The sequence below is a fragment of the Diceros bicornis genome, chromosome 39, assembly GCF_020826845.1.
Source record: "Diceros bicornis minor isolate mBicDic1 chromosome 39, mDicBic1.mat.cur, whole genome shotgun sequence".
Classification (NCBI taxonomy): domain Eukaryota; kingdom Metazoa; phylum Chordata; class Mammalia; order Perissodactyla; family Rhinocerotidae; genus Diceros; species Diceros bicornis.
This window is the reverse complement of record NC_080778.1, coordinates 2,268,722-2,294,598: the sequence shown is the minus strand read 5'-3', so window position 1 is coordinate 2,294,598 and position 25,877 is coordinate 2,268,722. Positions and strand designations below refer to the sequence as shown.

Below are 25,877 nucleotides of genomic sequence, written 5' to 3'. Positions count from 1 at the left end.
GGCCAACTTAACCAAGAAAACAATCGGTGTGACTCTGGGAAGAGATCATTTTAATGACTGTGCACCAGGATGCTTACAAAAGAGCATTACTGATGCATGATGAATGTGGCTATGCTCATTACTAAGCTTAAAAGAAATTAGAAATGACCTATTTTATACTTTACTGGAAATATGGCATTTGGGCCAATCACAGTCTGTGCTTCTCCCGGATGTGGACACGCAGGCCGACAGTGCATGAGCAGCAGCTCCCCTATGGCTGTGGTTAGTTGACACGCCTCGCCGTATGTGTGTAACTGGACAAGAATTTAAGAGCAGCCTGAAGGAACAAGCTATTAAAACATAGTGTGAGCCTCCGTAACCCAACATCCCTTTCCTCTCATTCCATCATATACACTCAGATGTTCATTTTCAGGAAGTAAAACTAGTTATTTTCCCATTGAAAACCTCAGAACTATTTTTCATAATATAACAGCTCTCATCCAAGAGCACACCACAACGATTCCCAAAATATCACAATCGTCACTAAAAGACCACATCGATTTGAGGTAGACTCGGCTTCTGTTCAGTCATTGCATAAGCCGCTACTCAATGAAGAAATTTTAAGCAGTTTCCTAAAGCAAATGCACTAAAACTCTTAACAAAAAGACACAAGTTTTTAATGGAGAGGAGCTTTCCCTGAATTGGCGTCCTAGGTGGTCACTGTCACCCAGGGGGAGGGAAGGCCACATCTACACAACAATGGCTCTTCACAGGCCTGCCTTGAGCCAAAACAGTCTTCACTGAAGCATCTGGAATGAAACGTCCTAGGACTTCTTTAGGGCACACTCTAAATGTAGGACGCTGTCTCTGAGAGCCAGTTCCGATTGCCCAGGCGTCCGTCGGGAAGGAGACACATCCTGCAGCCTCACACCACTGTCTGAAGACAAGTTAAGGCATAGGCCACCGCCCAGCCCTCCCACCTGGACTATTGCAGCAGCCCCTGACTTCTCCCTGTGCCCCGCCCCCTTGAGTCCATTGTCAAGACATCAGCCTCAGAGCCAGGGTCCAGGCAGGAGTCGAAGCCACTGCAGATAGTTGAGCAGAGGGAGTTTAATCTAAAGCACTGTCACATGAAGCTGTTCCCTCCTGAATGAGTGAGGAGCATGCTAGGACAGCAAGCGCAGGACACACCATCACCGTGGGGCCGGGAACACACAGAACAGAGGGTGAATCTCAGAAGCTGGTGCTGGGGTCTCTGAGCTGGGAGGGTGAGTCCCCCACATCCCTGAGGGGAGGCCCTGCCTGGCTGGTGCTGCTGCTCAGGGTGGGGGTGCAGAGCCCTTGATTCTGCAAGATTGACAATCTGAATTTTGGGTTTACAGCTGCTTCACGGAGCTGCTGCCACCAGGGTGAAGAAGCCCCACTTGTCAGGAGCAGGAGGAGAATCCGAAGCAGCAAGTCCCTTCTTCCTTCTCCAGCCTGCTGGTCTCCTTCTATGGTACCCAGTGTGGGGGAACTCACAGGGAGCAGCTGGCAAAGCAGAAACATGGTTTGCCCAGCCACAGTGCACCCCTGCAGAGAGTACAGAGCATGAGCACAAGCCCTTCACAGGTGGGGTGTAAACCTTTTACGCCTGGTGTGCAAGCCCTTCACAGCTGGGGTGCAAGCCTTCACAGCTGGGTGGAAGCCCTTCACAGCTGGGGTGCAAGCCTTCACAGCTGGGGTCCAAGCCTTCACAGCTGGGTGCAAGCCCTTCACAGCTGGGGTGCAAGCCTTCACAGCTGGGTGCAAGCCCTTCACAGCTGGGGTGCAAGCCTTCACAGCTGGGTGCAAGCCCTTCACAGCTGGGGTGCAAGCCTTCATAGCTGGGGTCCAAGCCTTCACAGCTGGGTGCAAGCCCTTCACAGCTGGGGTGCAAGCCTTCACAGCTGGATGCAAGCCCTTCACAGCTGGGGTGCAAGCCTTCACGGCTGGAGTCCAAGCCTTCACGGCTGGAGTCCAAGCCTTCACAGCTGGGTGCAAGCTCTTCATGGTTGCGAGCAAGCCTTCACAGCTAGGGGGCAAGCCTTCACAGCTACAGGCCAAGGCTTCACAGGTGGTTGCAAACCCTTCACAGCTGGGCACAAGCCTTCACAGCTGGGGGGCAAGCCTTTACAGTTGGGACCCGTGCAGCACAATTCTGATCCTCCCTGGGTCTGCATGTACATTTATGTATGTATCATTCACACACACTCACCAAAGCATTGTGAGGTCAACCTTTATGACAGCAGTCCCTCACTCAAAATAAAACCCAATATCTGACCAGGGCCTACAAGCCCAAAGGACTGTCCCCTGCCCCCAGCCAGGCTCCAGCCAGTCCAACTCCTCCTCCCTTGGCTTTGCCACACGGGTCCGAACATGACGACCACTAGCCCACTTCCTGGACACTGCTCCCTCAATGCACACCTTCCCTACTTCATGTGCCTGCCACGAACATTACCTCATCAGAGAGGGCTCCCTGGAGGAGCCTACACACAGGGTATCCAACATCGTATGGAACCACTTGCTTCTTTCTTTTGAAGAGTACAAATTCCTCAAGGGTAAGTACTTTGCTCTCTCATTCGGTCACATATCCCAGTGCTTGGAACAGTGCCAGGTACAAAGTGGTTGCTAACATACATGTTTAAATGAATTTGTTAATAGATAGGTTATTACACACAGATAGATACACGCACACACATGCACACACATATACAGGCGTACACATATACACCCCAACTGTGAAGGGCTTGCACCTCAGCTGCACACATACATGGCTACACACACATGTTCACAAGCACACGTTTATATGCACAGGCACATATACACAAATATATGTGTGCATGCATGTGTATACACATACACATACATATGCTTTCACATACACACACATATGCTTTCACATACACACACATATCCACACATACCTGAATATGTGCACACGTATGTAGATATACACATACATGGATACACATGAGTGTGTGCACATGTGTACACACACACACCAGCTTTAAGGTGGGAGAAGTTGAAATGAGCACTGACAGATTTAGCCGTGTTATTAAATTAGGAACAGGTACTGAATTAACGGTTCAGCCCAAGAGTGGTCTGCAACCACCTTACCCCCTGGGGTTATTTTGGTTGAATTATTATAGAGATAAAAGAGAACTTAGAAAACAAGATCTTGATAAAACTGAATCTCCTCAAAGTTTCATGTAAAATCTACTATTACTTATTATTTATATCAGAGCCATAAAAACAGGAAGACTTTAAAAGAAACAACTCATTTTATATGGTGCGCCTCCTCAAAAGAGCACTGCCCTGCACATTGTTCAAGACGTGTAAGAAAGTATAACTCCAGTCAAATGCAGCCTGCGCTAATCTTCCCACGACAGAATAAAGGTTTCCGTCCTCATTGCTCTGGTGGACCCTTTCATATCATTTCACAGTGCTTACGGGAGCCAACTGTGTATAAACGTTATCCATGTCCACATCCACCACCTTCTATGTTGCGATTTCTTTGAAAGTAGAATCATATCTAATTGATCCACTGATCTTCTACTGCAGATAGCAAATCCCTGTGCATTTATCCTTAACACTCATGGGAACGAAGGAATTGTGTGAAATTAGGTGCATTTGAAAAGTAAGAGTTTTCTAAGGCAATGCTCACTAGCTTTCATAAATTTATATTTAAAAAATAAGAATAATAGTTTCCATTTAATGAACTTAGCATGTGCTAAGAGAGTTATATACATTATCTTATTTAATCCTTGTAACAGAGAAAAGTATTGAATGAGAAAGTTTAAAAAATCTTCTATTATGAAATGGGAACAGAGAGGAAAGGAAACAAGAAAATTCCAAGATATCAGACAAAACAGCATCACATTATTTTTCAAAATGAAATAACTTCTCTTGAAAACATGAGAAAAACTGGTTAGCTAAGTTTAAAAGAATGGTCTTTACCATTATTTTAAAGCCAGGGCTTTGCTTCTTATGTTATAAGTAAATGAGCATTTAAAACTGCAAAGTTATATTTTGCATTTGTAACTTAAACAGCTGAAACAATTTAAAACAAATTTGGGAATCAAATTGAAAAAAAAAAAATCTCAGAATGAGCTCTAATATGCTAAGTGTCAATCTAGACCAAGTTGTTTTTTTTTTTTTTTTTTTTGCTGAGGAAGATTAGCCCTGAGCTAACACCTATGCCAATCTTCCTCTATTTTGTATGTGGGACGCCACCATAGTATGGCTGAAGAGTGGTATAGGTCCATGCCCGGGATCCGAACCCACAAACCCAGGCTGCCAAAGCGGAACCTGCCAAACTTAACCACTATGCCACACGGCCGGCCCCTAGACCAAGTTTTCATGACTCTGTGATAAACTCTCAAGAAAATAAATAGAGCGAGTAACAAGAAAAGAAAATAGGGATTTATAATGAAGATGCTGACAGGCCATTTTCTACACTCAAGAAATGGTGATGATAATGATGATAATCAGCTTTGAAATGACCACCCTTAATAAGAGTCATGTACGATAAATTCAAAAATTAAATGAACAAAGAAACTTTTTTCTAATAATTCCTAAAACTTTAGAGATAAGAAGTAGCAAGTGTCAGAAAGCCTGGTAAGAAATATATCTTAAACGTAACATTTACAACATTAAAGGAACATCACACGAGATTTATGTTTATCTTCACGATTGAAACATTTTAACTCAAGAATGGCAATATTTGGTAAATTTAGTCAATTCTCATTGAATTTATTAAAGACTCACAGAAACTGTAGGAAAACTCACCAAGCATACAACTTCATAACACGTCAAGAGAGACCCTTGAATGTTAGAAGTCTTTAGATAAATTTTTTGTATTACATTTTGAGAATAATACATTAAACATTAAGGGCATTAAATATTTTTAAATGGTATTTGTCAAAATTTAACCCCTAAAAATCTATGTGTTGATGAGTCTTTTCAAGAATCCCACTGTGCTCTGCATTTACATTTCGTTTGCTACATAAAGATTGCATCCTTGTCTCTCTGTTGGCAACAGTTGTGATTTTATCAGCAAATACTACAGCAGAGTCTACGTATAGATGATGGTTCTAGGTGCCACAGAGGCCACCAGAATACCAACCGGCACTGAAGTGTCTGGAAGTCAACCGCCTTTGTCTCAAAAGTTTCCCTAAACAAATTAAGCAAGTCAGACTTATCCTTTCAGATTCTGCGTCAAAATATTGCCTATCAATACCTCATTGAGTTGCACTTGAATTTAAAAGAAATCATAATACCTAAAAAATAAGACAGGTATTAGGCTAACAATCATTTTAACAATCATTTTAAATATATGACTCAATTATCAAATTTTTTTACAAGCCCAGAAATATATAAGGCCTGATAATCAATCTTAAACCCAGTCTTTACAGATCTAACTGTCAAATGAGCCACATAAGATCATGGCTCTTGAATACAAAGCAGCGTGCCTATTCCTGCCATCAACTCCCAAGCCGACTCCCTTTCTTCACAGCCCTCCTAGGAGACGTGACGTGAAAACACAGAGTATCCTCACACACACAGCTGGTGTGACGAGCATGCTCTCCGTTTTTGAGGTTTGCTGTTTTATTGGCCTCATAAAGCAGTTACAAAATTCTTCAAAGGGATTCCTTCATTTATCTGGCAGACGTACTGCACAGTGTTTAAAATACGTGTCTGTTTTTATGTAATAATATTCTGTACAAATAAAGGAAGATGCAGAAAAGATTGAAGAAAAATAATAATCTTTTCTTCAACAACTCTCTCCAAGCTGATATTCTCTGTAGCATTATAAAAACCAGAAAAACCTTCTCCTATCATAATTTGAAATGTCCTGATTAATTAATCTCCAAGGGTATAACGTTGGAAAAGAATGTCAAGATAAGACGCCTTCCTGAGTCTTCAAAGGCCTGCCGTCCAAGACCAAGGAAGCCCCACAGAAAGTGAATAAATGACACCGCGCCCTGCAGGTCTGCTCCTCCACCCCAGACAGCCCCTCCAGGCTTCTTTCCCGCCCTCTGTCCCAAAGCTCTGCCTCTGACCTGGGCTGATTTACTGCACCCCTCCCCCCCCACGGCCACATCCAGACTGACAGCTCACAGGGACCTGGACACTGAGCCTCAGGCCTGCTCTGGCTCAGAACCCAGGGGCCTCCCCCACTGCACCCCTGAAAAAGTCTTGCTCTGGCTCCAGCGTTTCCAGGTCCCATTTGTCTGCAGGAACACTGGAACAACATCTGCTTCAACAGAATTCAAGTCGTGGTCCAGAATTTGTGCTCTTTCCCACTCAAGCCAGTTACAAAACTTCACAGATTATCAGACCATACCTGCCCTATTAAACAGAAATTTAAAGTGAGCCTGGAATAAGGTATCAAAACTGTGGATAACAGTCTTTTTAACCAATATAGTAAGACTTCACTTTTAAAAAATGCTACCCCTGTTGGGGCCAGTCGGTGGCATAGTAGTTAAGTTCACACACTTCACTTGGGTGGGCCGGGGTTCACAGTTTCAGATCCTGGGTGTGGACCTACACACTGCTTATCAAGCCGTGCTGTGGCAGGAGTCTCACATATAAAGTAGAGGAAGATGGGCACAGATGTTAGCTGGGGGCCAATCCTCCTCAACAAAAAGAGGAGGATTGGCAACAGATGTTAGCTAATCTTCTTCACACACACACACAAAAAACTCATATCCCTGGATCATAATGCATAATGCAGAAGGCATTATAAATTAAACCCTAATTTTGGAAAGCCATTCCAAATATATCAAAAATAAAAATCGGAGCTGTAGTCCTGAAAACAAAAGTTTTGTTCACAAGTCTTTTAGATGCTCTTCTGGGTAACAAAATGTCTTTTGAACTAAACCATGAGACAATGAATTCATCAAAATGGCCACTTCCTCTAATCCCAAATCTTTAACCCTCAGCTGTGGGTATTTTTAAACTATTTCTCTGTCAAAATGGACTAGCAGAAAAGAGAAGCTATCGATTTATGAAGGCTGCTTCACATTCCTGCAGGATCTACATGATTGTCATTCAATCTAGTTAGTGCTTAAAACACCCAAACCCTCCATCAAGTTTTAAGTGAGAATGTATTACTAGCAAAGTCAAAAAGTAGGCCCATAAAATAACCCAAGACCAAAGTACAAAAATTAACATTCAACATGATATTAAAATATTTTCTAAGGTCAAACATCAAAGCTTGGAATAATTTAATGAACAATAAAAATTAACATTGAATTCAGTAGCAAACTGTTATAAAATTGCATCATGCATTTGTATCTAACACTTGCATGTAAACACTGTAAACATAAAGTTTTACAAATGATGTGTACTGTCAAAAAACCCACTCATTTTTGGCTGAATGGATTAAAAAATAAGACTCAACAATATGCTGCCTCCAGGAAACACATCTAAGCTCTAAAGACAAACTATAGACAAAACCATAGGCTCAGAGTGAAGGGATGGAAGAGGATACTCCAAGTGAATGGCAAGCAAAAGAAAGCTGGTGTAGCCATACTTATATCAGACAGGGCAGACTTCAAGATAAAAAAGATAACAAGAGACAAAAATAAGCATTGTATAATGATAAAAGGGACATTCCACTAAGAAGACATAACACTTATTAATATATATGTACCTAACACAGGAGCACCAAAGTATATAAAGCAATTATTAACAGATCTAAAGAGAGAAACTGACAGCAACATCATAATATCAGGGGACGTTAACACCCCACTTACATCAATGGATAGATCACCCAGATAGAAAGTCAACAAGGAAACAGTGGCCTCAAATGAAACACTAGACTAGATGGACTTAATAGATATAAATTGAACATTCTATCCAAAAACAGCAGAATACACACTCTTCTCAACTGCACATGGAACATTCTCAAAGATAGACCATACGTTGGGAAACAAGGCAAGCTTCAATAAATTTAAGAAAACTGAAATCATATCAAGCATCTTTTCTGACCACAATGCTATGAAACTAGAAATCAACTACAAGAAAAAATCTGGGAAAGCCACAAATATGTAGAAACTAAACAATATGCTACTGAACAACTATTGGACCAATGAAGAAACCAAAGGAGAAATTACAAAATACCTGGAGACAGATGAAAATGAAAACACAACATACCAACTCTTAATGAATGCAGCAAAAGTGATACTAAGAGGGAAATTTATAGCAATACAGGCCTAACTCAACAAACAATAAAAATCTCAAATAAACAAGCTCACCCTATAGTTAGAACTAGAAAAAGAAGAAAAAAGCCCAAAGTCAATAGAAGGAAGGAAATAATAAAAATCAGAGCAAAAATAAAGGAAATAGAAACTAAAAAAAAAAAAAAAAGATAGAAAGGATTAATGAAACTAAGAGTTGGTTCTTTGAGAAGATAAACAAAATTGACAAACCTTTAGCCAGACTCACTAAGAAAATAAGAGGGAAGACTCAAATAAATAAAATCAGAAATGAAAGAGGAGAAATTACAACAGACACCACAGAAATACAAAGGATTATAAGACAATACTATAAAAAGCTATATGCCAACAAAGCTAGAAGAAGTGGATAAATTCTTAGAATCATACAACCTTCCAAAACTGAACCAAGAAGAAATAGAAAATCTGAATAAACCAGTCACAAGCAAAGAGATTGAAACAGAAATCAAAAACTTCCCAAAAAACCAAAGTCCAGTACCAGATGGTTTCCCTGGTGAATTCTACCAAACATTCAAAGAAGACTTAATACCTATCCTTCTCAAACTCTTCCAAAAATTGGAAGAGGAGGGGAAGCTTCCTAACTCATTCCAAGAGGCCAACATTACCCTGATAACAAAACCAGACAGGGGCAAAATACAAAAAAGAAAATTACAGGTCAATATTGCTGATGAACATAGATGCAAAAATCCTCAAGAAAGTACTAGCAAATAAAATACAACAATACATTAAAAGGATCATACACCATGATCAAGTAGGATTTATTCCAGGCTTGCAGGGGTGGCTCAACACCTGCAAATCAATCAACGTGATACACCACATTAACAAAATGAAGAATAAAAATCACATGATCATCTCAATAGATGCATAAAAAGCATTTTACCATATCTAACATCCATTTATGATAAAACCTCTCAAAAATGGGTATAGAAGGAAAGTATCTCAATGTAATAAAGGCCATTTATAACAAACCCACAGCCAACATCATACTCAATGAAGAAAAACTGAAAGCCATTCCTCTGAGAAGAGGAACAAGACAAGGATGCCCACTTTTGCCACTTTTATTCAAGATAGAGCTGGAAGTTTTAGCCAGAGCAATTGGGTAAGAAAAATAAATAAAATGGATCCAAATTGGAAAGGAAGAAGTGAAACTGTCACTATTTGCAGATGACATGATTCCATATAAGAAAATCCTAAAGAGTCCATCAGAAAACTATTAGAAATAACCAACAAATACAGTAAAGTTGCAGGAAACAAAATCAACATACAAAAATGAGTTGCATTTCTATACACTAATAACGAACTAGCAGAAAGCAAAGTCAAGAATACACTATCCCATTTACAATCACAACAAAAAGAATAAAATACCTAGGAATAAATTTAATCAAGAAGGTGAAAGACCTATACACTGAAAACTATAAGACATTATTGAAAGAAATCAAAAAAGACATAAAGAAATGGAAAGATATTCCATGCTCATTGATTGGAAGAATAAACATAGTTAAAATGTCCATATTACCTAAAGTAATCTACAGATTCAATGCAATCCCAATCCAAATCCCAATGACATTCTTCAAGGAAATAGAACAAAGAAGCCTAAAATTTATATGGAACGACAAAAGACCCCCAATAGCCAAAGCAATCCTGAGAAAAAAGAACAAAGTTGGAAGTATTACACTCCCTGGTTTCAAATTATACTACAAAGCTATAGTAATCAAACCAGCATGGTACTGGCCGAAAAACAAACACACTGATAAAAGGAACAGAATTGAGAGCGCAGAAATAAAACCACAAATCTATGGACAGCTAATCTTTGACAAAGGAGCCAAGAACATACAATGGAGAAAGGAAAATCTCTTCAATAAATGGCGTTGGGAAAACAGGATAGCCACATGCAAAAAATGAAAGAAGACCATTATCTTACACCATACACAAAACTTAACTCAAAATGGATTAAAGACTTGAAAGTAAGACCTGAAACCATAAAACTCTTAGAAGAAAATATGGGCAGTACACTCTTTGACATCGGTCTTAGCAGTATCTTTTTGAATAGCATGTCTACTCAGGCAAGGGAAACAAAAGAAAAAAGAAACAAATGGGACTACATCAGATTAAAAAGCTTCTGTATGGCAAAGGAAATTATCAACAAAATGAAAAGACAACCCACCAACTGGGAGAAAATATTTGACAATCATATATCCAACGAGGGGTTAATTTCCAAAGTATATAAAGAACTCGTACAACTCAACAACAAAACAACAAACAACTCGATCAAAAAATGGGCAGAGGATATAAACAAGACATTTTTCCAAAGAAGATATACAGATGGCCAACAGGTACATGAAAAGATGTTCAACATCACTACTTATTAGGGAAATGCAAATCAAAACTACAATGAGATACCACCTTACACCTGTCAGAATGGCTATAATTAACAAGACAAGAAATAACAAGTGTTGGAGAGGATGTGGAGAAAAAGGAACCCTCATACACGGTTGGTAGGAATGTAACCTGGTGCAGCCACTATGGAAAACAGTATGGAGATTTCTCAAAAAATTATAAATAGAAATACCATATAATCCAGCTATCCCACTACTAGGCATTTATCCAAAGAACATGAAATCAACAATTCAAAGAGACTTATGCACCCCATGGTCATTGCAGCATTATTCACTGTAGCCAAGACGTAGAAGCAGCCCAAGTGCCCATCGACTGATGACTGGACAAAGAAGATGTGGTGTATATACATAACGGATTACTACTCAGCCATAAAAAAAGACAAAATCATGCCATTTGCAACAACATGGATGGACCTTGAGGGTATGATGTTAAGCGAAGTCAGACAGAGAAAGACAAACACCATATGATTTCACTCATATGTGGAAGATAAACAAACACATGGATAAGAAGAACAGATTAGTGGTTACCAGAGGGGAGGGGGTGGGGGGGGAAGGCTAAGGGGTAAATGGGCACATATGTATGGTGACGAATAAAAACTAGACTCAGTGGTGAGCACGATGCAGTCTATACAGAGTCTGAAATATAAAAATGTACACCTGAAATTTATACAATGTTATCAGCCAATATGACCTCAATTAAAAAAAAAAACAACTCACTTTATTTTGACAAATTTGGTGGACAGGCCGTGAATGGACTCCTGCTATGAGGGCCGCACTGCGGCCCACGTTGAGGTCGAAAACTTCCAAAGTCCTGTTTCGGCCGGCGGCCAGCACAATGTCTGTGGGCTTTAGTTAGGGAACTCCTCTCAACAATCCACTCACAGGGAGTGAATGGTCCTATTTATTCTATTAATAAGTTTTGCAACACTAGAAGATGCACAAACAGATAACTAGTTACAATTTTCTGAAGCCCCTCAGGAGAAGCCCTAATCACAGCCCTGCTCCCCTGTCTGGTCCCAGGCAGTTGGCAAGAGCCGGTGGGCAGTGGAGGGGCTGGTGAGGACGATGGGGAGACCCTGAGAGGTGAGATTTTGAGGAGGGAGACCCCAGGCAGTGCAGATTTCATGGTGGGGGAGCAAGAGTCCCACTTACAGGTAAATGAGGTTTGAGACGTCCAGAAAATACCCAAATCAAGAGATGGAACAGCAGTCAAATATATAGGTGTTGGGCTCAGAAGACAGATCTGAACTAAAGAATAGACAATAAAACCATAAAGTAGACGGCGTCCCCTGAACAGGCCATGTGAGTGAGAGGACAAGGCGCACAACGTAGCACAGTACGTAGTGTAATAAACTTTATAAATTTGGTGTATGAGGGACAATTCAGGAACTTAGGGGTCATGTGACCACCAGAACTACCCCATCTTCAATGTTTAGCCCAGAATATGGTCACAAAAAGTATCCATAGTAGAAAGAGTACTAGAGTCAACAATAAACCCAGTGCTAACACCGACATAGGAGAGACCATCATGCAAGGCTGGAATCATCAGAACCACATGTTTCTGCTAGGTGGCATTCTGGGGTTTTTTTAGCAAGAGATTCTAGCATAAAAATATCACATTTCTAACTAAAATATACTAGAACCTCTAATACCTTATATCAGTCTTTCTGAAATTTCAACTATAAAACTTCAGAAAAATTTAACTTAGACCTTTGAATAAATTAAAATTTTATTAAATGAATTCCAGAGGATCAGAGCTTTGCTTCTAATAAATTAAAATCAATGCTTATTTAATCAAAAGGGATGATATTAGCCATAAAAACTCAAAAATTAAAGTTTGGGACTGAATTCCATATTCGACCACACCTGCTGGGGTGCCTATCGTAAGCACAGAGGTTTATTTTAAAATGTACTAAGTGACAACAGCCTACTCAACAAGTGACAGACCAGAAACACCAGGTTAGAGTGTCCTGTTGTATGCCACACGCTCTGTTGCATCTGGTTTTACTTTTCCTTTGAGGCTGTTTTCACTATTGAGATGAACTTACTACACATAGAATTAATTACTCCGGAAGACGGTGAGCTCTCTGAATGCCCACTGTCCAACACAGTGCCTGGAACTCAGACACTCACAGATGCTTTGCTGGAAGGATGACACTCAGGATGTGGAGACACGAGAGGACGGAGAAGAAAGGATACAGGAGTAGAAGTCGTTTACTGCCGATAAGCTGGTCATCTCCACCGCATCCGTCATACGGAGGCTGAACACGGCTTTGCACCTGCTCTTCTGTTTATACCTGGAAGAAAAACAAAGATGATCAATCTTTCGGTCTCCCTTGCACTACAACTAAGCATTCTACCTTTAAAAAAATTGAAAATGAAAAAAAGTTTTCATATCCTTCCTTTAGGAAGATTTCATGAAAAAATATCACTATAGATAGCCAAAAATAATTCACTCCTGTCTACAAGAAAGCAAATTTTTCTCTTAATTCTAAAATAATTATGTATACTTAAGGAGAAATCCAACTGGTTATAAATTATCTATATTTCCATTTAAACATAAGTTCTTAATGTTTTCTAAAGGGTAACATAAGCAGTTAGCATTGGTTTAATAAATACATGATCTTAACAACCCTTAACAATATATATAATTTTTTTTGATGAGGAAGATCAGCCCTGAACTAACATCCATGTCAATCCTCCTCTTTTTGCTGAGGAAGACCGGCCCTGAGCTAACATCTATAGCCAATCCTCCTCCTTTTTTTTTCCCTTTTTCTCCCCAAAGCCCCAGTAGATAGTTGTACGTCATAGTTGCACATCCTTCTAGTTGCTGTGGCATGGCCGGACAAGCAGTGTGTTAGTGCACGCCTGGGATCTGAACCCGTGCCACCAGTAGCAGAGTGTGCGCACTGTCGGGGAAGAGGGAGAATATCCCCCTCTGCCCCTTTTCTTAAGGTTTTTATGGCTGGCCAAATAATTAACAAGACAGGTTAGCAGGAGAAAATAATACCAAGTTTAATAACATGTATACATGGGAGAAAGCAGGGACACTGCGTTTCTCAACACAACAGCAGAAATTTTCGTCTTAAATACCATATTTAGTCAATGACGAAGGAGGATGTTGGGGGTGGGGGGAGTCAGTTACAGGAAATTACCACTAAAGCACAGTAAACAAGAGTAAGGTTATTATGCAGATTTAAGGCCTCACCTTCTACACTGATAAGTCTCTAGAAATGAGGCCATCCCCTCTCTTCCCAAAACAGAGAGGGAGATACCTTTACAAATGGAGATTTCCCTTATAAATGTAAATGTTTGTCTGGCAACTCCTCAAAGGGCCATCCAGAGAATGTGGCCAGAGAGACAGAACTTCTGATAAGATGGGCTTGTTGGTGCCTTTCCTATTGTAACATCTATTTTACATTATATTACAGCCATCAGATAGAAGATCTGTTCTAGGAAGGAGTTACTATGTCAAATTCTTTAGGCAGTCAGTGGGGGAGGTCAAATGTCCGTCAGAGAAAACAATCAAGGTAAAGAGATAGATTTCAGGGTGGCCAAATCTTGATCTCCCACAGCACTTAACTGCTAAGCCACTGGGCCGACTCCAACAATGATTTCATAAAGGAAAAGAAACTGCTAGCAATTCCAGGACATGATCTTGGCCCAGGGGAGACGCCCAGGGTTGGCCCAGGAGGGACTCAGGGGAGATGCCCAAGGTTAGCCCAGGCGGGTGAGAACTGGGGCACACGCAGGTACAGGTGGGTGATGGGGCAAAGCCATCAGGGGCTCAGAGTCTGAAGCTCTGGGACAGTCAAGGGTGAGGACACTACAGGCTACTAGCCCGTACCTCCCACAGGGAGGTGAACGCTGGGCAGGGGTCTGAGGCTGTGACAGGCAGAGTCCTGCACAGAGCCGAACGCTCAGAGGGTGACAGCGAGCCCAAGACAGGCCTCAGGTCCAGAGGGGTCCCAGGAACTACAACTGTGAGAGCCAGCTCCAGGAGAAATGGGAACTGAGGGTCAACCACCCACAGACTTGGAGGACAAAGGGGCCGAGTCGCAGGGCAGGTTTGGGAATGAAGCCCAGTGACAGCACAAAGGTTCATAAATTTGTGCATTCAAGCTGAAAAACCGCTCAGAATCATACAGCAGGGTGGCTAATGCAGCAAAGCACTCCCTGACAGTTTGAAAAAGTTCGTCACCGCCTCCAGCTGAGGCCAGTAAAAGTGGGTGAGGCAGCTGCCGCTGAGCAAGAGGCAGGCCTGTGAGCAGGCTCTTCTCAAGCCTTTCTACAGGGGAGCTGCCCAGACAGACGGGCACGGAGGTAAGGCTGCCCAGCCTGCGTGACCACCCGCCGAGGGCTCAAGCCGTTTGCCATGCAAGCGAGTGCAAGGCCAGGGTGGAAGGAGTTGGACATGAAGGCCATCTCCAGACCCAGCTTTGGCTGCAGTTACCCAAACATGCCCTTGACTGTGAGCAAGCAGTCCAGAAGCATGGTAACCTGTTCTCAGGGAACTGTACTATCAAAAAAGTAGACATTACAAACACCTGGCCAGCAACAGCCAATAACAATTCAGTTCCTAAAACAACAGCTTGCCCCAAACTCACGCCAGTGGAAAGACCGGAGAAGGTTAGTCTGAAAACACCCCAACAGTTCTGCTTCCAGACGTGCACCAGGAAATCCAGCAGTGCTGCTAGAACAAGGGAAAGTCGGAAACACCCAGGTGTCTGTCCACAAGAGATGGGCGAAGAAGTTGTGGCACGTTCCCACTGTACAAATTGCAAAGTGGTTACGATGAACAAACTGAAGTCACGTTCAGGAGCATGGATAAATCTCAGAATTGTAATTCTGATGATGAAGAAAGGAGTGTTACATTAAACACTCAAAATTACATGAAACCTAGAGATATAGCAAATATAAAACCAAGGATGGGAAGCAAACACACCAATCTCAAGGAGAGAACAGAGGGGACGGGACTGGGGTGGGGGAGGGGCGGGTCACTAATTCTCTCTATGACGTTTTATTTCTTTAAAATACTTTAGAAACAAATCATTTGCAAAAGTTCGGTGTAGCTAAGCAGGCATTTAGTATTACGTATATATGAAATATTTCATAATTTTAACTTTATTGTAACAATCGTCCCACATAACATCAGTTAAACGTGTTGCAAGAACCAAAGTCACAGTGCAGTTTCCTGAGCCCGAGTCCCCTCCTTACACCACACCGCAGGCCCCAGAAGGGAGGGGCAGCTCAGAGAAGCCCTGAATGTGGAGAAGCCAGTTCTTCAGCTCCCACTAGAACCTCAGGAATTCTCGGTTATGATCACGTTGTGGATGACATTTGTAAGTGTAAACACTTTATTTACATGTAACTCACTATTGAGACCCAGCTTCTCCAACTGAAGACAGAAGAGGCGCAGAAGGGAAGCCGCCTACCTTCTCAGGTCCTCTTTGCAGGTGTCAACATGATACTTGAGGAGCTGGCACTCAGGGCCGGACGACAACAGTATGAAGGTATCCATGTAGTAAAACTGTGCAGACTGTATGGGCTTAGAAAACATGCCTTTGCCCTGTAATGCAAATCAGTAATTATTACCAATATAATAAATGTTAATAAAAAGCACTATTGCTCTGAATATGAAGTTCTTTCATCTTAACACCAAACATCTACTCATTCTAAATGTATAGACATACTTTGTTAGAGCCAATTTACAATTTTTGTTTTGTCTTCCTACTTTTAAAAGACGTTATATGATTAAAATTTTACTATAATGAGTGTTTTGAATTCTGGCCATTTAAAAACTTATAAAAAATGAAAAAAATTTGAAACCTGGCAGTAAACATGTTAAGTAGCAAGGATTTTATTAAAGCCAAAATTCTAAACGTTTTAAAATGCAGTTCTGAGGTGTCTGCTCTCACATTTATACCCCACAACCCACAACACTACGGCGTAGGAGCCGTTGGTGGTATTAACAAGCCTAGAACAAGTTTCTCCACCTGCAGCTGCTGCCAAACGCCTCAGCCTGCGCAGTCCTAGGTCTGACCAACTTTCTCTCAGTCAGTTTTCCTAGGACTCCCTCCCCTTTTTACAGCAAGACTCATAGAAAATAAAAGCTAACAATATCTTTGAAAATCTGCAATTCACCAGCTCACAATCTGATTAATCAAAACTGGGTCTCCTGTTATCACCTCTTCTCCTGCCTCACCTGTAAGACGACTGTCACCTTCCTGTCTCTCCTTTCTCATTCATTTCCAAATGATCTCCTCTACGTTCACTGAAACCAGTCATTTTTGTCCCCCAAAGCTACTGCCTCCACATAATATCCCCTTGGCCATTATTATTACCTCTACTATAAAATCACATCCAATTCATATTTAAAATTATTCCAATATTTTAGCATTAATTGTTCTGCCATTTTTAGACCACACGAATGTAAGACATATTTAACTGTATGCATGTGCACATGTGCATAGATGTATGTATGTGTATTGTGTGCTACGCACATGTGCACATTACATATGTGTGTAAATACACACACATTTGAGACAATATCTAATCGTCCCAGGAGATGGGACCCTGGAGAAAGTTCTGTTTGGACAGCTGTGACTACCTGACAGTCTCGAGATCACAAGGCTGGTCATTTTGAAATCCCTGCCTGGGACCGACAGGAATTACCCATTACCAGACACAACGCGAGTTCCGTCCTGCGCACCGACCAGACCCGCAGGGTCCCGTCCTGGGAAGCGGACAGCAGCCACCTGCCGTTGTGGCTCCAGCACACGGTGCTCACTGCCCTGTCGTGACCTACAGGGGACAGAAACGGGAAGGAAGGACCGAGGATTCCACCCAACACACCAGCACTGCACTTCGTCCAGGAATAAATGACCCAGCTGGAGGCATTTCCGAGCTACAGTGATGCAGGTGGAACCGAAGCCTGAGGGCAGGAATTATACTTCATGTAAAGGCTTAATATGGTTTCTGAAGGAGGTGTTGCCAAAATTCACATTTTTAAAGTATGAAGTTCAAAATTATCAGTGCATTTGTGAGTGTGTATTTTAAAAGAAGAAACTTATAAAATGTAGAAACATAAAATATATAGAAATCCGTGGGTTTCACAGTAATGCATTTTAAAGAACTATTATTCTGTCAACATTGAAGGAAAAAGTCAAAAGGATTTACTGAGCATAGTCACATGTAATCTGATTATTTGTTGTGATGGATTTGAATGGTTTTGTCTACAACAAAAGTGGCTGTTTTGAACTGCTGATTTCTGATGGTGCGACTGCGCTGGTCTTCAGGCGTCTGAATGTATCCTCAGGGCCCAGCCCTCTAATATGAAACTGAACACCGGCTATCACACTAACAACCAGAGTTTATTTAATACGCCCCATAAGAGCTTCTGAAATACATAGGATTACAAAGGAACGAGTCAAGAGGGGAAGAAAAGGAGGTTAGTCTCCCATCACTGGGTCAAGGAGATCTTCACTTGCTTCTCACTTCTCATCAAAACGCCTGAAAAGAGGTTCTCAACTGACAGCTACAGTCTGTTCTTTGGGCCACTATGACCCTCTCCAACTTCTTCTGTCACCGCCATCATCGGCCATGATTCGGCAGACAGCCAAAACATGTCTTACGATGTGACCCCGTCTTCATGTCAGGCAATTAGAATGTCAGAATAATTAAACATACAGATAATGGACCCAGTTACCATTGACTGCATCCGCTCCTTTTGTAGAAAGATGAACTGATGCTCAGGAAGAGAGGGAAGGACTAACACGCAGCGACACTCGTGTGCGCCAGGGGCTGGGCTGAACTACCCCAGACACACATCTGGTCAACACGATCGCACATCCACGTCTCACCCCGCTAGGCTCCCCGGCCCTCGTCTGCCTCAGCTCTGAGCTGCCCAGCCAGTCAGCTGGGTCTTGATGAAGTGTCAGGAGCGCTGTGGCCAGAGAGCTGGTAAGTGCTTCTGTCCGCCCACTTCACTCCCACACCGGCCCGACCTGCCAGCCCTGCTCTTTCTGGCTGGGTATCTGTGTGTCTCCGGCTCCTGAGCCTGCAGGCACGCTGATTTCTGAACCCTCCTTGCCCTGCTAACCACTCAGACCAGCCATCATTCCAGGGGAGGCAATCCTAACATCGTCCCCTAACAACGCCACCACCCACTGCTCTGAGAAGTGGATGAGCCCAAGGAGACGCAAAGCAAGGTGGCCACAGACGGCTTCTCAGAGTTTTGGAAATGAAAACCATCCTGTGTAACAGGATGAGAGACGGGAAGAGGGCAGGGTTGGAGTGCTGATGTGCCAGTGTCCGTGGCAGAGCGAGCTGTACTGTGGGGTGCCGTGGGGGGCAGGCGAGGTGGGGACACACAGGAAGGAGAAACCTCTGTGCTGTGGCAAAGCTGCACTTCCCCAAGTCCCTGTAAAGCACTGGGAAGGGCGGTGGACACCATCTGCCGCTTCACGCACTGCATCCTGGACAACAGCAACCCATGGCCTCGAGAATGACGACCCTTTACCTCCCGGGTCCAAGCGCTTTGTGGCTGAAATTGTATAGGATAAGTAAGCACAACCATGAGCACATTCTCGCCACGGCAAGATCTCATCGCCTGTAGATCGTCCTCCACGTTGGCCTCAGCATGTGAGTACACACGGTAATTTAAAGATTAAACCACGAATTGCAATATCACCATACCATACTTGTCAGAAAACCAACAAGGAAAAAGTGGACGAACTGGGAAAGATTTATAAATAGTATATATCGCAGTTCTGTAACATGACCCAAGAAAACTTAGAGCTCAAGTTTATGGAGCAGAAAAACATCTGAAATGGCTTTGCTGCCCTCTGGTGTGAATTCCGGGAGTTTTACGAGAAGCACTAAGGCTGGTCAAGTCAGGCTGCGAACACCCATCACAGCTGCTTAGCTGACAGACTGGGCTCTAAGTGTCATGAGTGCCTGAGATGTTCTGCTGAAGGTCAGTGTTCCTGAGGCTTAACAACCCCTCGTGTAGCGTCGGGTGCTGGCGGCCGAGCCTCGGCCCAGGGAAAGGTGTGGACAGGTCTGACCCCCCTAGCTATGGGACCTTTGGACTTGGCCATGTCACCAGCTAAGTGGCTCCCTCCTCACATATCGCATGAGGGAACTCAGTTCACCACCACCTCACTCAGACGGCAAAGGGGCCAATGAGGCCACACGTCAGAGGGACACACATGGTGAAGCCATCACCACTCAACTGGGTTTAATTCTTCCCAACTAAGCTGTAATCCACCAGAAAGTGGGGATACCCTCCTCTCGTCTTTCTGTCCCTGCCACCACTAACTAGTACTACATGGTCACTGGGTATAGTGCCATCACTGGGCACCCAGACAACGGCCAAGTCACCAGCGAAGGCAGAAGGACTCGCAGCGCAGACACTGTAAAGGATGTCCCTCTGCTGGTCTCCAAGCGTCACGGTGCTTCAGCTCAGGGCATCAGGGACAGGCCTCTCCAACTGTAAATGAGACACTGGGAACCCTACTTTCTCCTCCAGGCTCCACCCAGGACACATGAGGCCACCACTTCGGGGCCTGTCACAGACCCAGCACTGTGGGGTGAGAGCTAGGTCCCCCTGGAGCCAGGCCCCCAGTTCCAGCCGCTCAGCTCCCTCTTCCTGCTCTTCTCTCAATTTCGTTGTCGCACACGCCATCCCACCAGAACCACGTGGAGGCCTCCCGCCCACTGACCGACGTGCCCTGCGGACGACGGGTGATGCACTTCAGAAACAGAAAGAGCAGGACGCAGAACCCTGACTGGAGCCCCTCCACCCAGGCCAGGCTCCCGCTGGAGGGAAAGGACTGACAGCGTCTGTGATGCAAACTGCCCCACGTGGACTGGGAGCCAGGGCGCCACCCCCACGTGACAAGGAAGTAACCCGGCAGAGCCCAGACAGATCAGGAAGCAAGACATTGGAGCTTAATTTCATCCTTTTATAAGAATTAGTTTTTATACAATTTCATAATCTTTAATGAAATCTTAATTAAGTTTAATCTTCTGGAGTGACTGATCCCAGAATTTAGCTGCCAAACCCCTCGCCCTCTGGCATGGCTCTCCCTCAACGTGCTCAGACCCGTCCACCCGTGCCCTTGAGCATCTGCTCCGTGCCAGGCACACACGAAGCACAGGGACAGAACCGGGGTGCCCCACAATCCTTGTACTAGACAACAACGTTTGATGGAAACCACTCTAAATTCTGAAGCATAAATGTAAACGCCTTTATTAAATTAAATACAATGGAGATCACTGGTTTTCAAATCACGATGCACCACCTGGTTGTACTCAGAGCGCTGAGTTCTCCAGGAGTGAATTTTAATTCAGCATCTAATTTTGACCACAATCAAATTATCCAGAATATACTTATTTTATTTGTCTTAGATTATGATGGGAATAACCCATTTTTCTGCTTTCTGGGTAACTGTTGAGAAACCAATCGTATTTTCAAAGTTGAATTACCTGACTGCTAGCAGCTCACCACGTAAGGTGAAATGATGCTCTAGAATGGGTAAGGTGGGTAATAATCACTCTTTCCCCAAATGAAAACAGAACCCACATTTTTTAAGGATGAGTTTAAATATCCAGTGCATTTTCTTAATTCAGCAGTGGCCCTTTTTCAATAATAAAATACGTAATGTCCAAAACCAACATAATTACCATTTATACCAATTTTTGAGCACAGAAAGACACCCACGCGGAGTTCCCCGTCATATGCCAGGTCCTTTAACAAGGGCACTGGAAGCAAAGGTTTTGAGCCTGGAGAGCCACAGAATATACTAGAATCACACAGGCTTGAGGCTGGTAGGATGAGGAATAAAGATGCTCCAGGAGACACCATGCAAGAGGCAGTGACTTGGTCTCCGGTCAGAAGGGCCCTCCTTCTTCCTTGTCAGGGACCCCACCACAGACCCTGGAACCAGCCTGAGTCTGGGACCTGGAGAAACGTGGGAGGACGCTCTTGTCGACGGCTGGGTGTGGCCTCCCCGCTGGCCTGGGGCTACGACCTTCCACTAATTCCTCCACCAACTCCTCACCTCTCCAGTTCACAAAAACACACGGACTAGTGGAAGACTTTTTGTTTTTTCTTGTGTTTCTGTTGTTAAAATATCTACCAAGTGTGAGTTTTGAATCAAGCAGCATCAGGAACCCAATAAAGAGTGAGATTTCTCAAGGTTTCAGGACTAGGAATCCATGTGTCAGAGTCATGAAGCTGAAATGGTAACACAACATCGCTGCCCTCATCTCACATGTACTTACTTGAAAAAACGCTTTGCCTTGTTATGTTTATCAACACATCTCTGTACGAACCCTACTAACGTTCACAACAGATTTCATCACACGTCTATATGAGATTTAACCTCCCGCTCCCCTAGAACCCTGCAAACGTTTGGCCGCTGACCACGGGCACCAGTCGTGAAAATGCCTGAGCTCTGGCCTCACTCTGCCTGGTTTAGCCGGGCTCAGTGGAGTCCAGTTTATTAAATCTCATCCTTCCATCCCCTCAATGCAAGCCTTAGCTCCCATTCTTGTCTTGAAGGAAACAAAAGTGGCCCTTAGCAATTAATAACCAGGACCAAAATGAGACCCACCTGTAAGTTTATATTAACCAAAATTAGGACACATTTTACCTGAAAAAACAGCAGGTGTCCCAGTAAGATCGGCATCAAAGACCAGTGACAAGTGGTTGGCTAAGCCACAGGCCAGCCGCCGTCCATCATCTGCTTAAAAAAGTGAGAGATACCCCTTATAAAATCCTCAGTCACCAGGGTCGCACCTGCAGCAGGTACAGTATAGGATGTTCAGTTAACTTGATGCTCGTTTCCTCGGGTAGTGAGAAAATCTGAAGCTAACAGGTAACTGCACTTACTCAACTGCTGACTACTGACACTGAGAGTCCCCAGGGGCCAGGCCCTGTGCTAGCCCTCATGTCACTCCCCCGAGACCTCATTTACAGAAGAGCAGCCTGAGGACTGGGAGCGGAAGCGGCGAGCCAGGGGTTGCGGTCTGGTCCACAGTCAGCGCAGGATCGGAACCTACGACACCAGAAATCCAGGGGGCCCACCCTGAGGCTGAGGGCAGCCTGCCTCCCATCAACCAATGCTTTAAGCGGCATATCTGACTAAGCAGTTCCACCTAAACGTTTCCATACAACAGGATGGAAATAAACTATAGACGTCCCCCATAAAATTCAGACCTGAGGATCCTACGTCTATAATCATAGACTGGACTGAGGGCCAGGAAAATCCAGAACCCAGAAACAGTGTTTACTTCTGATAAAAGAGCTCAAATGGTGGAGCTACCTATAGGAGGGCTGCCTTCTAACTTCTTCCAAACTTTATTTAGAGAAATGCTGATGTCCCAGAAAAGAAGTCTGGTAAAGGCATCTGACACACTTGAGAGCAGAGTGGCTCCAGGAGGTTGGGAGAGCTCGCCTGCAGGAAAGGCTCCATCTGAGGGAGGGACGGTGCTGACACGCGACATGGGTGCACTTTCCTTCACCCCATCGACAAACCAGATGACCGGTCTCCAGGGGAAAGTCGGTGACTATTTTGTAGCTTCTCTTCACCTACAAATAACCCTCATGGGCAGCCCTCCTGCCAGGCCCCCTTGACAGCTTCTGGAGGAGACGGTCAGACACACAGAGCGCAGACCTGGAGGAGCTTGTAATCCCCACTCCAGGTGCTGGTGTGCCACAGGAGCCACCACCCAAACGCCAATGCTCTGCACTAATTCTGCCTCCACTCAGGGGGAAGTGAGCTTTGATTTTAACTTAGACTAGACAAGGCCACATAACTTCAAGTAACCAAGATTTTAAAAATCCGTTTACCACGGAACAATGGGCAGAAGAGACTCTTAACACAGGCCGCAAAGCAGGCTCCCACCTGACTCAGCCTACCTGAGAACTGAAGACAGCTCACGGCCGCAGTGTCACCGGCTACAGCGAGCTGCTTGCTGAGTCTGCTGGGCAGAGAGCTCTCCAAACGGTATTCCTTACTTTAAGGAAGATCAGAGATAATAAAGATCAAGAGACAGTTCAAAGTGAGATTAAAAATCAAAATCAAACTAGAAGTGGATTTTCCCCTATTTGCATGTATAATTTTATTCCATCAAATTTGAATATATATATATAAACTCTTAGATTCAAAACCATGAAATAACTCTTTAATATAGACTTATATTCCATAGTGCCAAAAAATGCATGTGTTTTAAGTATAAAATATAAGGATTTATCGGGTTTAATAGAAATTGACAAGAAGACTATGATGATTGGGGGAGGGTTCTTAGAGAAAACACATTTTACATCTCAGTTTCATACTCTATGTGGGTGGCTGTCATAATACTAATTACTCAAATAATCTACAAATGGCTTCTATTTACCATGAAAATAATCACATTCCCAGTTTCTACATGAAGCCAAGGAAGGCTGGGAAAAAGGACTGAAGCTCAAGATCCAGGGCAGGACAGGAGGAACCTGTGAGCAGGGCACATGGCCCATCTTAGGGGCAGCCAGACCTTGAGGCAAAATCTCTCCGTTGTTCAGTTTCAGCAACTGGTTTTACAGCCACCAGGTGGTGCAAGGCCATGGGCCGGGGACCAGCCTGGCGGTGTGAGGCTGACTCCTCACTGTACCCCTGTGGCCTCCTCAGTCCCAGGATCCACACCGTAAATTGAACAGGAAACCACCTGTCACAGTGTCGTTACGGGGTCTGAGAAACGTAGAAACACGCCAGGCGCCCAGCACAGGGCAGGAAAGGGAAAATTGCTGCGATCTCAAAGTATGTTGTCCTAAAAACTGGAAGTTACTGAATGACAAAGAATATGCATTTATTCCTACCATGTGTATTCTGTAAAAGCTGTAAGACTGGTTTTGCAAGCCTGCCTGGCAGAGAGACAAGGCCATCCTCTCGAAGTCAAATCTAGAAGGTGTTCAGATCGCCTTTCTCTAGGAAACATTTGCCTGTACCCAGGACATCGTGTTGGGTCATCACCAGCTCGGCCACCTGCAGCCTTTCAGCACAATGACCCCGAGGGCCAGAAACGTATCAACGAGACTTGCTCAGGCTGGAGAGCCAGGCTCCTCATAGAAAAATATCACCAAAAAAATCAGAGTTCAGTATAACTCTGGATGCCGCATTTCACCCTGGACCACTGAATGTTTTTATAGGGTTTGAGGGCATTTGTTGTAGGCACATACTTAACATCAATGACCAACTCAAATGGAGAGCAGCAGAGAGTGGCAGGAAGAGCCACAGGGTTCAAGAAAACATCACTAACTACAGGTAAAATCAGCGTTTGGTGCACGTTTCTGCAGAGCTCATGACTGTCCAGGTGCAGATGCGATTGCATTAAGTGAGTAACATGTTAAACACTGTAGCCCAAATCTCTGTTTAGATGACATAACCTTCAAGTGTGGAACTGGGAGGGCCCTGGGGGGCCCCCCAAAAGCCTTCTTGTCTAGATTAACGGGCCCAGGGAATCTGTGGGACTTGTGCACATCACACAAGGGTATGGAGCCAGAGCCAGAAGGCCAGCCCAGGGCCATGGGGATGCTGGATGAAGGGGAGCCTTTCCAAATCAAACCATTCAAAATTAACACTCAGCACTAGAACTGCTCAAATTTTTCCATCCAATTATTACCTAAGAAGCTTATCAAGAATAATCATTAGCTACAATACTTTCTAAAACTAAATTGTAACAATTATACCAAAATTGTTAAGGTGGTAAAAATAACAGCATGTCTGAAAAATGATTAATATGAAAGAATTAAATTTGACTAAAAGGATATATATAAAAAACATATACAAATTTGTGTATAATAAGGCCTTGGGCCGGCCCCGTGGCCTAGTGGTTAAGTGCGCGCGCTCCGCTACGGGCGGCCCGGGTTCAGATCCCAGGCACGCACCGACGCACCGCTTCTCCGGCCATGCTGAGGCCTCGTCCCACATACAGCAACTAAGAAGGATGTGCAACTATGACATACAACTATCTACTGGGGCTTTGGGGAAAAAAAAGGAGGAGGATTGGCAATAGATGTTAGCTCAGAGCCGGTCTTCCTCAGCAAAAAGAGGAGGATTAGCACGGATGTTAGCTTAGGGCTGATCTTCCTCAAAAAAATAAAAAAATTTAAAAAAAAAGAAGGTCTTATACTTGTCTGAAAAAAATTCAGTTAAATATTTGAAGGGTCTCTTCAAATTATTTCAAATTTACT

At 43.6% G+C, this 25,877-nt stretch overlaps 1 protein-coding gene across 1 annotated transcript in view; it reads right to left on the bottom strand.

Annotated features, from left to right (window-relative positions):
• Positions 1-25,877, bottom strand: part of WDR27 (WD repeat domain 27) — a 90,531-nt gene that overhangs the window by 25,007 nt on the left and 39,647 nt on the right. Inside the window, exons 16-21 of the mRNA XM_058533974.1 lie at positions 23,565-23,662; positions 22,297-22,386; positions 17,319-17,440; positions 16,072-16,205; positions 12,836-12,933; positions 11,354-11,475 (exon numbers count right to left, since the gene is read on the bottom strand). Coding sequence (XP_058389957.1) covers positions 11,354-11,475; positions 12,836-12,933; positions 16,072-16,205; positions 17,319-17,440; positions 22,297-22,386; positions 23,565-23,662 — 664 coding nt within the window. The remainder of the gene's footprint in view (positions 1-11,353; positions 11,476-12,835; positions 12,934-16,071; positions 16,206-17,318; positions 17,441-22,296; positions 22,387-23,564; positions 23,663-25,877) is intronic.